This window comes from Trichosurus vulpecula, chromosome 1 (assembly GCF_011100635.1).
Source record: "Trichosurus vulpecula isolate mTriVul1 chromosome 1, mTriVul1.pri, whole genome shotgun sequence".
Classification (NCBI taxonomy): Eukaryota; Metazoa; Chordata; class Mammalia; order Diprotodontia; family Phalangeridae; genus Trichosurus; species Trichosurus vulpecula.
Window position 1 is genome coordinate 312,898,419 of NC_050573.1, and position 13,832 is coordinate 312,912,250.

The 13,832-nt window shown below is 36.2% G+C and overlaps 1 protein-coding gene across 5 annotated transcripts in view; it reads left to right on the forward strand.

Moving 5' to 3' along the window:
- The window catches only part of DROSHA (drosha ribonuclease III), a 112,382-nt gene extending 103,710 nt beyond the window's left edge, over positions 1–8,672 (forward strand). For 3 of the 5 annotated variants that reach the window (XM_036754184.1, XM_036754193.1, XM_036754201.1), the window contains 4 exons: positions 2,046–2,138; positions 2,962–3,008; positions 5,682–5,800; positions 6,110–8,672. In XM_036754184.1, coding sequence (XP_036610079.1) covers positions 2,046–2,138; positions 2,962–3,008; positions 5,682–5,800; positions 6,110–6,157 — 307 coding nt within the window. In that variant the 3' untranslated portion in view covers positions 6,158–8,672. Of the gene's footprint in view, positions 1–2,045; positions 2,139–2,961; positions 3,009–5,681; positions 5,813–6,109 lie in introns of those variants that run through there. The other 2 variants (XM_036754210.1, XM_036754218.1) reach the window with 2 other exon arrangements.
- Positions 8,673–13,832: the final 5,160 nt, after the last annotated feature.

Sequence of the window (13,832 nt, forward strand, 5' to 3'; positions counted from 1 at the left end):
AATGATCTATTTAATGGAAACATGTTGTGATAATATATACCTTAAAGACTTTATCCATTCTTTCTTTGTTTCCAGGGAAAGTTTGCTATTTTCATTCTCCAGCATGAATAAACACAAAGAAAATTATTATCCCTACTCACAAATCCCCCCCATGTTGAAAATAAAAGATATGATTTGGTTTTATCAATATGATGAATTGATGTATAGAGTTTAAGGATCATTTTGTATTTGCTATTTTCTTTGACTACTTTTAATTTCCTCCTTCAGTTTATCTTTTCTATTGCATTTGGAATGTACACTATGTCTTTGAAACATATAGTAGTTTTATTTTATGTGTTGGATTGCCATAATGTTTTTTTCTTTAAAAAGTTCATCAGATGGTTCAGAAATTAAATTTTTTTGATCTTTCTGATAATGTATCCAGATAGTCCAAAGAACCTGAGAAAGAAGTGAAATCATACAGAAGAGGTTTAAAGTGTATTAATAGTGAATTCTCTTCTGTCAAAATTATGGCCTATATTTAACATTTTACAAATAAATAGACTGAAAAGTATAATTTTTGTTGAAAATATAATACCTAATAGGCAAAGCTCAAAAGTAGCAACTAGATCCTGCCTATGTCGCTTAGTACTTGTGCAGTCTTGTTAAATCATTTAGTTTTTCTAGGCTTCATTTTCCTCATATGTAATGAACAAATTGATCTATAATGGCCTCTCTTCCAGCTCTAAATCTGTGATTCTGTGATGTAGAATTTTTTTCTATTTTGCGTCCAACTTCATTTCACTTTTTTATATGTCTGCTTATTTGCTTCAACTTTATTTTTAATATATTTTGTTTTTGCTAATTCTTATTGATATTTTTTGTTTTTGTAATAACTTTATTTCTGAATATGTCTCTCCCCTTTCTTGTACCCAATGAGCCATCTCTTTTAAAAAACAAACAAATAAATAAATAAAGCTTTGCAAATTAAAATGAAAACAAAAACAAAACCAAGGTTGAGGGAAAAGGACATTCAATAAAACTAACCAGTAAAGCAACCAGGTCTGTGAAAGTCTTTGCAGTCTTCCTCAGCATTAGTCCTCTCATCTCTTTGTCATGGCCAACCTTGGACATTATAATTACACTCCATTTAGTTTCATTTTGTTATTTCCATTTTCATTTTTGTAGTCATTGTGTATATTCTTTTCTTGGTTCTGATTAGTTCATCTGGCATTATTTTATATATGTTTGTCATATTCATTGTGTGATAATAATTTCATTACATTTATGTACCATCATCATTTATTCATCCATTCCCCAATAGATGGCCATTTACTTTGTTTCCAGTTCTTTGCTACCACAAAAAGTGTTACTGTGAATGAATATGTGATATATATGTGAATTTTCTTTCTATTTTTGACCACCTTGTGGCATATGCCTAGCAGTGGGATCTCTGGGTCAAAAGGTATGGCCATTTCATTATTCTCTTAGCATAATTCCAGTTTGCTTTCCAGGAAGGTTGGAACAATTCACAATTCCACCAACAAAGTATCTTTTTCCTCCCTCATCCTTCCAACATTGACCCTTCTTATCTTTACTGGAGTTCTGGGTGTTAGGTAAAACCTAATAATTGTCTTGATTTGCATTTCTTTTATATTAATGATTTGGAATAATCTTTCTTATGATTCTTAATAGTTTGTAACTCTTCTTTCGAGTACTATTTCTTCATATCCTTTGACCACTTAGAATTTGGAGGTAGGCTTTTGGTTTTATATATTTATGCTATTTCCTATATATCTTGGATTTTAGATGGTTAAGAGAGATATTTCCTGTGATCTGGTTTCAGAGAAAAACATTCCAAACATAGAATTTTTCTTACTTCATAGTAAAAACTTTGAGTCTTTGTTAATTTGTTGCCCCACAAATACCTACTTTTAACCCTTACTCACCAGCACTCTTATTGCTGTCTACCCCACTCAGGTGCTGAGTAGTTGTTTGCTCTTGGAGTACTATGTAATTCCCAATTGGGAGGACACTACTAAAAATAACATATCTCTCTTTCTCAGGACTCTTCAAACAGTGGGGCCATCTCATGCAAGAACTTATACTGTGGCTGTTTATTTCAAAGGGGAAAGAATAGGCTGTGGAAAAGGCCCAAGGTAGGGAGAAAAAAATTTTTTTTTGTATTGACTTAGATTTAGAAGACCTTTCTTTTATTTAAGAAGCCCCAAGTTAACAATTCTAGGGGTTACATAGTGTGGTCCAGGACCACTAGCCTGGAGCTCAGGTAACCTGAGTTCTAGCTTCAGTTTTCTGACTAACTGGTTTTTGACCCCAGGCAAATAGCACTTCACCTTTTTGGGTCTCAGTTGTCTCAGTTATAAAATGTGGGGATTAGATAAATGTAGATGACCTCTAATTTCCTTTCCATCTTCAAGAGACCCAATTTTAATATTTTTAACTACTAAATAGATTTGGCGTGGGTGATGGCAGAGTGAACTTTCTTGCTTAATGCTAGACTAATGAACCTCAACTCTGAACTAGAAAAGACAGTCTTGAGAATGAAAATGTATACTTGGCAGTAGGAGGTGGGGGTAAGGGTGGGACTAGACATATTCTCACTCCTCTACAGTAGTTCATTAAATCAGAGGAGAAGATAAGTCAGAATGGCAACATGCAAATCATTTTAGAAAATATTATACCTGCAGATATGTGAGGTTAAGGACTTGAGGACCTCTAAGGTCCCTTCCATCTGTAGCTCTTTGATCCTACATATGTATAGATTACACACACACACACACACACACACACACACACACACACACACACATACACACACACTTATGTATATGTATCCTATGTAACTAATTCCAAAAGCTACATAGGAAAGCCATTATTGTTATTTTATAGGTACACATATGTTTCTGGAAAATATTGTTTAATTTTTAGATAGTACTTCAGTTTTTCTTTCTTTTTTAATAGTATTCAGCAAGCAGAAATGGGAGCTGCAATGGACGCCCTTGAAAAATGTAAGGTGCTCCCCATATTTGTTGTGTTATAAGTTCACAATAAACTTAATCTTTTATAGAAAGAAAAGCAGACAACAGAACAATAGATAGTAATATTGTTGTATTGTCTTTTTTTCATAACTGTTTATATTGAAATATGTAGCATAAATGTGGGCTTAAAGTAATCGGCATAAATACTAGCATGGTTTTTTAAAGCATATTCTGGATTTTTTTCTTGACGTGATCTTGTAAAAATTTGTTTTGTCCTACATAGCATGGTAATCAACCATCTCTGGTATATTTTCTCTGATTCTTATATGCCTTAAGAATCCTGATAAAGCATAGCCATTAGCTGCCTTGAGATAGTATGAAAGGAAGATGCAATTGAATTTTACTCTTCCAAAAAGGGTATCTGAGACTACAAAGGGTATATTTTCCCTGTACCACAGTAAACGTAAGAGTTGATCCATTGGTATGTAAGTATCTCCTACTCTAAATATTTGTTGTTGTCCAGGCATGTCTGACTCTTCATGACCTTGTGGACCATAACACACCAGTGCTGTCCATGGGGGGTTTTTTGGCAAAGGTAATGTAGTGGTTTGCCATTTCCTTCTCCACTGGATTAAGGCAAGCAGGTTAAGTGACTTGCCTAGAGTCACACAGCTAAAATGTGTCTGAATTCTGATCTGAACTCAGGTCTTCTTGACTCCAGAACTAATACTCTGTCCACTGAGCTACATACCTTCCTCTAATTAAATATATAAATTTCAGATTTTGAAATTGAATCGATAAATTACAGACCCAATTAATTTAAGCTTCAAATAGTTCAGCCTAAATAAAGTATCTCATGTATTACATCTGCTTCCAGAGTATGAAATTGCAACCCAGATTCATTAGTTGTAAATACTCAGACTAAATGAAGCAGAAAGTAAAGTTTTAGAAACTAAGTGCCCAACCATAGCATCCTCAAGCATGGGAATATTTCCTGTGATCTAAGAAAGATGAACATGGTATATAGACAATTGGATCCTTTTAATAGAACATCTCTTACAGTTCATGGGGAGGAGATGTAAAGATAATGAACTAGACAGTTTAGATGGATTCAGAGCAAGTTGAAGAAGCAGATTCACAAAGGAGTTGTTCATGGTTCGGTGTCGGTGTTCTGGGTGATCACCAGTGGAGCACTTACCACAGGGGTCTATACTTGGTCCTTTACTGTTTCATATTTTTAATCAATGACTTGGATAAAGACATAGAATGTAGGAATGTCATGTTCAGGCAACACAGAGCTGTACATATGCAATACACTGGATAACAGGATCCAAAAATATCTTAACAGGCTAGGGATAAATGTAAATTTTATATTTGGACACAAAAAATCAGCCTCACAACTCTAAGGTCAGGGAAGCCTTTTGTGTGAAGTAGATCTAGGAGTTTTAGTAGATCATAAACTCAGTAATGTTTCAGCAATATGACAGGACAACCAAAAACAGTAATGAATACTTGGTGTACATGAAGGAGGCATAGCTTTCAGGAACAGGTTAGTGAACGTTCCACTGTACTGTACTCTTCTCAAATTTCACATGAAATATTGTGTTCAATTATTGGCACCAGAGTTTAAGAAGCTGGATAAGCTGGAGAGTCTGGAGGAGGGTACCCAGGATGATGAATGGCCTTGAGTCTGTATCATATGAAGGTCAATTGAAGAATTAAGAAAGTTTAACCTGGAAAAGAGAAGACTCAGGGGGACAGCTATCCCTCAAGAAGATAGCTGTCTTCAAATATTTAAAAGGTTATCATTTAGAATAAGGATTAGATTTGTTGTATTTGGCCCCAGAAGCAGAACCTGGAACAGTTGGTGGAAGTTGCAGTAAGACTCCTTTAGCATTAATGTCCAGGAAAACTTCCTAATAGTTAAAATTGTCCCAAGGTGGTATGAGATGTGGTTGATTCCCCCTTCTTAAAGGTATTCAGGCAGAGGCTGGACAGCCACTTAAATGGAGCTGTACCGTAGTATTCAGGGAAATGCACTCTATTCCTATTTCTTTTTTTTCCAAAAGTAAAAGATGAATTTTTTTTTTTACTTCCATCTTGACATATTCTTTCATTTTCTTGTTATTTGGCTAGTTAGTGTGAGTTTTTGTGGTCAGACTACCTAGTCAAACAGCTTTTCTGCTATTTTCTTTTCAAAAACTCTTAATTCTCCACAAATAACAGCATGATAGTGTGAGCCATTTTATTTATTATTATTATTGGTGTGTGATCACCCTTCAAGACCAAGATAAGACAACTGATCTGTATTTTAGTGTAGACTGTTTCTCACAATACCCTGTGTACAGCCCCACTTCAGTGTGCCCTTTAATTTTCCCTGTAAAGCACTTGTTGCTGCAAGAATGATTTTAAAGCATGTGAGAGGGAAAATTTCCAAATTGTGCCTGTGCATTTTAACATTTCTATTTGCTTTGGTGATTCTCATACTCAAAGTTGGTAGCAGATGTTAAAATCATCTTGAAATCGTGGTTGGATGATCCAGGACTTCTCAATTTGTTTAAGTGCTGAATGAATGAGAGAAGATAACAAACTAGCTTTTTTCTCCTTTCCTTACAAAAAGGAAGGGGGAAAAAAGTAATTTGAGGTATTCTCTGCTTTAGTGGCTGCTCTTTATTAAATGTAAAATATTTCTCCTTGTGTCAGATAACTTTCCCCAGATGGCCCATCAGAAGCGGTTCATTGAGCGGAAATACAGACAAGAGTTGAAAGAAATGAGGTGGGAAAGAGAGCATCAGGAGAAAGAGCCAGATGAGACTGATGAAGTAAGGAAATAAAGGAGGGCATGGAAGCAGTGGCATATTTAGTTGCTTAATAACTCTGACTATGGCCCATGGAGACATAACCTAGTTTCATGCAGACAATGAATGAAGTATACCCATTGAAATAAAATACAAAGTCAAGTTGTTGTCATAAGGGCCTTTTCATCTGTTTTAGCTGTCTTTTAATTAGGAAATATTTTATTTCTCTTCATTTTGAAGAATACTTTTATGAATTTGCATACATAATATTCTCACTTGTTTGTTCTTTCATATATATATATATAGGAATATAACCCTATCTCTCTGTCTTAGGCGGTGACACCATACATACAAGTGAAACGTGAAGAATTAAGTCCGTGAACCAAATATTTGATCTACAGTATGCCAGACAGCTGTACTTTTGAAAACATCTGATGGACATGGAAGCCAATTTTCTCTAAGCAGTTTGTCTTCTGTAGAATGGAGACTGTAATAATAGGCTTAAAGGGGAGGGAAAAAAAAATCTGTATATTTTAGTATCATTGGAATGGACATTTAAATCACAGACCATACATTATTTGAAAGTTCGGTAGGAAAAAAAGGTATTAAGAACTAAGTTAATAGTCGAAAAGTGATTTTGAAAATAATGTTTTTAAGTTAACTTTATTGGTATCTAATAAAGGGAAAAATATTTTAAGACTCCCCTAAAAAAAATATACTATTCCTGGTTCCTGGTTCCCAAGTAAAAATACCCATTTTTCATGATTTGTCAGTTTCAAAAGTGCAAAATTATAACCCTTTAGAAAACATAACAAACTTATTTTTAGAACTTGGCCCTTAATTCTGCAGATTTGTCTTTATACTTTTCATATTACAAATTCTTCGGAGAAAATACACAGCAAAGTGCCTTCTATATTGTGGGAGGGGGTGGAAGTGATTTATTTTTTTAATGACAGTATTGAATAGAGTTCACTATAGAATGTTTGAGCTAGAAAGGACCTTAGAGATCATATAGTCCAATCTCTTTACTATACAGACAGTGAAACAGACCCAGAGAAATGAGTGGTGTGTGATTACCCTTCAAGACCAAGATGAGACAACTGATCTGTATTCAGTTGTTTGTATCACACCAAAAATTGAGTACAAGTACAGAAATTGGAATTATCCTATCCTTAGTCTTTATGATGTTAGAGTATCAGAGAATCATAAGTTTATCTAATACTACCAGACTCTTGAAGTATGCTTCTTTCCACCTTAACAAATCGTGTGTATTCCTGGATTATCGTCTACTTAAATTCTAATGTAATGCCTCCTCGTTGACTGGAGGTGGTCCTGAGTTTTTAATGGTTGTGCCATCAGAGCACAGCATCTGACAGGTTCTACCAAGTTGTAAAGGCTTCAAGTATGAGCCTGACAGCAGATTCCTAATCTGGTGCTGAGGACCAGCTTAGTCATGTTCAAGGAGGCTCATCACCAGAAGGTTGACCTCCAGGTAATGAATATTTCTTTTTTTGCCTTGTAGTAACTTATGGGACCATCCATTATATTGTGGGACGGTTTTGAAATTTGTCAGTGCAGTGAGCACTCACACTGATAAAATCCCTCAAATTCTGTATTATATGAGCAAGTATTTGTAAGGGCTGCAGTGAATGTCAGGAATATCTTGCCAAACACCTAGGGAACAGAGTATATGTGGGGCCGGAAAGGCTTTCACTGAGTCCCTATGTATCATTGTGTCTTGAAAATAAAACCAACCTTCTATGTGTCAAGGAATAATTCTTAGTTCCATGTAGAACCATGTTTTCTCTAGTCGTTGTCATTTTTCTTCCTTGTACTATTTGTGACCTTTTTCAGCTTCTGTCTCTATATTATATGCTGCTGAAATGTGAAGTATAAAAGTTACATATCAGAATCTTAATGTCAAAAAAATTTAACATGAAATGTTTCTGATAAATGTCAGATATATGAGAAATAAAAGGAATTGGTGCACATATGCAAAGCTTTTCTGAAAGCCATTCCCCAATAACTGTGTGTTCAAAAGATATGAATGTTTTCCAAAAGAATAAATATCAGCTACCAGTAACCATTTGAAAGAATGCTTCAAGTTACGTACAGTGAAGAAGCATAGATTAAAATATTTCTGAAACTTCATACCTCACCTCTTGACAAATGAAAATAGTAATGCTAAAAGAATTTTGTGGAGAAAAAGCACCCTAAAGTAATGGTAGTGTAGCTGTGAAGTGGTACAACCAACCATTCTGGAAAACAATTCAGAACTGTGATAGAAGAGTCACTATACTCTGCATAATTTTTGACCCAATATAACTACTTTGCACATAGCCCAAGGTCGTCAAAGGCAAAAGGGAATGGTCCTGGATGCACAAATAATAGTATAGCTGCAATTTTTGTGGTAGCAAAAATATTCAAATAAATCTGGGTGCCCACAAGTTGGGGAATGGTTGAACAAATGTTCAACTAAATATTAATGGAATGAAATATTAGAGTGCCATATGAAATTGCAAGTATGAAAAATTCAGACAAACTTGGAGTGACTTTGTTGAATTGATACAGAATGAAGTTAGCAGAAGGAAAAGAAGATTTAATGCTTAATGAGTGTAGTAATATAAAGGAAAATGACCCCAGCAGACACTGGAAGTCTGATCAGTGCAATGCAGAGTACTACTGCCTGTGAAACCCACCTCCCTCCAGGGATGTTATAGACCCTATGTATAAAATGTGACTTGTGTTGTCAGATATGGCTGATGTGTCATTTTGTTTTGCTTAACTATGCTTATTTGTTTACAACGGAGGGGTAAATTGAGATGGAGGAAAGAATTGTTGAGAAGTGACAGCAATGTAAAAAAATCAATAAAGCATCTATTTCAAAGCAAAGCCATGCAGTGGAATTCTTACATAGCCAGCTGAAATTGGAAATGACATCAGAGGTCATGTGCATCAACCTGATTTAAAATCTTCTCTACAACATCTCTGACAAGTGGTTATCCAGCCTATACTTGAGAGACCTAGTAAGGTCTCACTTCCTCTCAAGGTAACCCATTTCAATAGCACTGATCGTTAGGAAGTTTTCCCTTACATCAAGCATAAATTTGGCTCTTAGTAGCTTCTTTTGATTATTCCTAGTTCTGCCTTAGAACAAGGCTAAAGTTTCTTTCTAATAATAGTAACTAGCATCTATATAATGCTTTAATATAGAGCTTCATTTGATCTTCACAATAGTCCTGTGAGGTAGGTGCTATTATCATCACCATTTTTCATGAGGAAAATGAGACTGAAAGGTTGTGACTTGCCCAGGAACTCACAGCTTATAAGTGTCTGAGACAGAATTTGAACTCTTAAGTCTTCCTGATTTCACACTATCTCTTGCACTATGAAACACCTGCAAATCAAATGAATTAATGAATAAGTGACTATTTATTAAAAGTTTATTATGTGTAAAGAGCTGGGGTTACTGGAAACAAAGATAGTCTCCACTGTCAAAGAGTTGACATTTTTGTGGGAGAGACATCTCATATAAAAGATTTCAACTGCATGTGAGATGGGAAAATCTCATATACCCTAAAGGGCAGCATTGAAGCAGATGGTCATGCCTCACATCCTGACCTAAGTCTTCTCCAGCCTAAACATCCCCAGGTCCTTTATGTGAGGAAAGGCACAAACTCTGTTATTTAGATAAGATCATTACCAACTGGGGAGGTCAGGGCTAAACATTATATTCTACATGTTGTCCAACTATAGCAGAATAACAGTAACTATGACTTCATTCTGAACGTTTTTCCTCTTTTAATGCAACCTAAAATCACTAGCTTTTTTTGGCTGCCTTGGCTATTATTTAGGCCAATTGGGAAGCTATTTGAATGTCACCGCTTTTTTCAAAATAGAAAAAAAAACCGGTGCAGAAGTTTTACTCTGGTTGTCCTACATTGGAGTCTTATTGCTTAAAGGAGAACCAAGCCAAGAGTAGGTATGAATGACTTGGTTCAATTCACCATGACTACAAGAAAGTGATTCCAAAGTTTCATTGGCATCATCTTTACCTATAAAAGAACTTTGATTTCTCCACAGGTTTATGAGCTCAGTAAATTCAAACAAGTTAGACTAGAGCTGAAACAGCTGAATAACTTTGATCTGGATTAACTAGTTGTGACTACAGATAGAGTTTGTATAAGTCAATTGACTTTTTAACAATTATTTCCCATAGCAAACAGTTTGCTTGACATTTCTATCGTGCATCAATATGGGTTTCCTTCCTCTTAGGCCATGGGAACAGAATGTTAAGTCTTCTCTTAGTCATGGTTATTATATAAAGTAGTTTTTGACTTAACTATTTTGTTTTTGTTGTCTTAATACAAGCAATTAAGAAGAGAGACATTATTGTAGAGGATCATGGTGTAAAAAAACAAAATGCATTGTTTTAATATTCTCAATGCTCTCACCTTCAGAGTTAAGACCCTTCTGAATATTACTGCTTTTTTAAGTCATTGTTTTGAAGTGATCCAATATTTTGTTTTTAGTGGATCTTTGCATCCTTTTTTCAGAAATTCTTCAGATATGTATATATTCCTTATATAACCTAATGAAGATTCCTACAATTTTCATAACAATTGTTTACCTTTATAGAAAGTTTTACCTGCTACAGAGCACTTCATATGCTTTAGCAACTCCATTTCACAGAGGAAACAAGTTAAGAGAGACTGGTCTAAGGTCACACACTTAGAGCGGAAAATGAAATCCAGATCACCAAGCCCAATGTGCTTTTCCATTAGAAAAAAATAAAATTCTTCCATCTTTCAACAACTTAAATAGAGCAACTCATGAATAGAATATGCTTTGGAGTTGTCAAACTTAGGGCCTGTAAAACTCTTGAGTGGGTGAGCCCAAACCAGATTAAAATGTGGGAAATGTTTAACAAAATAAATTTTTAAAATGTACCATAGATAATGTACATTGGTGGTTTTCTATGTCAGTATGAAGCCAGCAGTGATCCATTTCTATTTGAGTTTGACACCATCCTGTTAGAGAACAGAAGTGGATACTGTACTATTCACAGGATTGAACTAGAGCAAAGTTGCTGGTTAACTTGCTGATCAGAAATGGCCTTGCTTATATGGAACATTTCTAATTGTAACAAAGAAAACTGAAAATACATGTATGTGTATATGTATAGAACATGTGACTAAAAACAAAATAGATCTTTTAGGAAAGGGATCTGTGTTTATCTGTCCTTTTAAAACAAGATTTACCACTGTATCTAGTCCTTTAGCCCACATGCTTAATGACCATTCAAAGTAAGGCAGCCTTTGTTCCTCTCAGAACAATGAACACTTATAATATGTCAATTCTAGCATAATATTTGAAAACATTGATTGGCTAGTGTATTTTTGAAGTGACCATTGGAGTCTATCCTGCTGCCCCTCCTCCCCCCTTCCCTTTCTCCTCCCTCCCTTCTCCTTCCTCTCCTCCTCTTCCTCTTCCTCCTAAAACAACTAGTAGTCAGTAAAGGTTTTAAGGTTTGTCTTAAAGCTCCAGGCTGTTTTGTAAAGAGTCTAACTGGACTGCTTTATGTGTTTTATAACTCACAACTGGTCATTTTCCTTTACAATTCCACAAAGTAGCACATATGTTTCACAGTGTGTTCTAGAGAGCACATTACACATAGAAGAGAGATCTTGTAGCTAATAAACCTGTCCACAACCCAGGGATAGCCTGGCAAATTTAAAATTTAAATACAAAGGTGTGTGTGCACTATAAGTTTCTCAATGGCTTGGAATAAAGACCATTAGTGAAGACTTGGGGGAGATAGACTGTAGTAGTTTCTTCCAATGCAAAAACTGCATTATTAGTAAACAGTACTGACCATACCCTCACTGGAGTAGCTTTACCTTGAAGCAGCATATTAAAGCATTAAATCAGTCATTCAGCCAGCATATATGGAGGATCATCTAAGTCCTGTGGTAGATATCCTTATCAATAACACCATAAAACCCTGAGTGTGGAGGGAAAATAGGCCTCCCTCCCTTTTTCTCCCACACACCTGAATTAAACTAGCCTAAAGTAGGAGCATTTAGTTTTTGTTTGGTTGGAAAAGGGGCTGCAGGTAAAAAAATAAGCAAGCTATCAAATTCGCCCTAGCAATTTTAGGGTGAGTGCATTTTTTGTCTCTTTTTCTCTTGTCCCTGCATGTGGTATATTTTCTGTCTCCTCGTGCTTCAAGGGGTAGTGTATTTGGCTAGCATATTTTCAAAGTGATCATTGGAGTCTTTATCTTCCTGCTGCTGCTGCTGCTGCTGTTCCTCCTCCCCCTCCTCCTCTCCCTCTTCCTCCTAAAATAACCAGTAGTATGTGAAGGTTTTAAGGTTTGTCTTAAAAGATCCAGGCTGTTTTCTAAAGGGTCTACCTAGAGTATTCTCCCTCTTTTTGCCTTTATACAAAGCATTTACATTTCCCTTCTTAGATGAGGGATGAAGGAAAGGATTATGGTTGATTACATGGATTCCAGTAGTAAGAGTGGATTCAAAGTGGATAGGGCAGTAAAGGTGTAACAACAATCTTGCTAGCAGCTACTGTGCCTGTGTAAGACCAATAAGACCAGCACAAAGAAGGGCTGCTAACAAAGGTTCTTTGATCTGCTTTTCTAAGGAAAGCAACTTTAAGGGGTTAACAATCTCAGTTTAATTAAGTATACATATATCATTCACTTAGTTCAGGGGGAAAAGATCAGCCCCATGAACTTCAGGGCAAATACAAACAAATTACAAGCATATATTATGAACAGATCAAATAACACAAACCAGTCTATCCATAGCAGTACGTAGTTACCAGAGAAGCACCAACCTCTGTCTGGGTTGTCAAAGGGGGTGGGGGAGGGGGCTTTTTCAACAGCTTGCCCCAGAGTCTTGTCACTCTTTCAATGACTGTACCCCCACTAACTTTCCAACACATATACCCTGTTCAGGACCCTGAGGGCTTGATTACCGTTACAGTTGGGAAGCAAGAGGTGCTGCATAAGCTCATAGAGGTTAGGGGCAGAGGATGCAAGATGGCAGATGGAACCACAGTACCTATCCTGCCCTTGCACATACACCTCTTCCCATGAAGATAAGCCGCCTATGGCAATAAAGGATTGGAGGTCTCCAAAGGACATTGTGGGTCATGCTGAGAACTGGCTAGAGGAGCTTCTGGCTTCTCCCAAACCCACTGAATCCCAGGTTTATCCTGTGCTACTGAGGGAGAATGAGGTCCTGAGTCAAGAGTCTTAACATCAGTTACGAGCTGTTTTGCCCACTGGTAAGAGCAGCTGGGACTGCTAAATAAACTGACCTATGCATTTCAAAGAATTCTTGAGTTTGAAGCTGGCTTTGAACTATTTGGAAATTGCATAAGCCTGGGAGTTGTTAGAGGCACAGCTACATGACAGATTTTGTTTTTTAATGTAGCTAATTTAACGTCTATTCAATATGTTCTCTCTGTTTCCGTCTGGAGCAACTCTATTATACCATGGTCACATGACTAGGACACAGTGAAATATCATAAGCTCAGGGAACTTAAGATAGTTTTACCAGTAGGATAATGACCTGGGAATTGATTCTGATTGGAGAGACACATGATAACCACACCCCTTAGATAGCAAGTCAGTGTGACAAGGAAAGAGAGCTAGGGAATAGATCATCTTTGGCTCTGAAAATCATAGATAGCTTAGAACTTCCTTAATATTTTTGTCCATTGTAGTATAGCACCCTGGATACCAAAGTGCTGTAGCAGCAAGCACTTTGGCACAGCCAGAATGGTCTACTAGCACAGGTTCTTAGATCGGCTTTTAAAGGAAAGCAACTTTAAAGGGGTCAACAATCCTACTTTTAATTATATACACTAGTTCAGGGAAAAGGTCAGCACCTTGAAGGTCAGAGAAAATATAAACAGAAAATACAAGCAGAGAAATTAGCCGAAAGACTAACAGACAGGGCTCTAACTGCCTGATCAAAGCAATATTGCTATACACTTTACATACATCACTGGATGGAGAGAGCCTTTACATCTG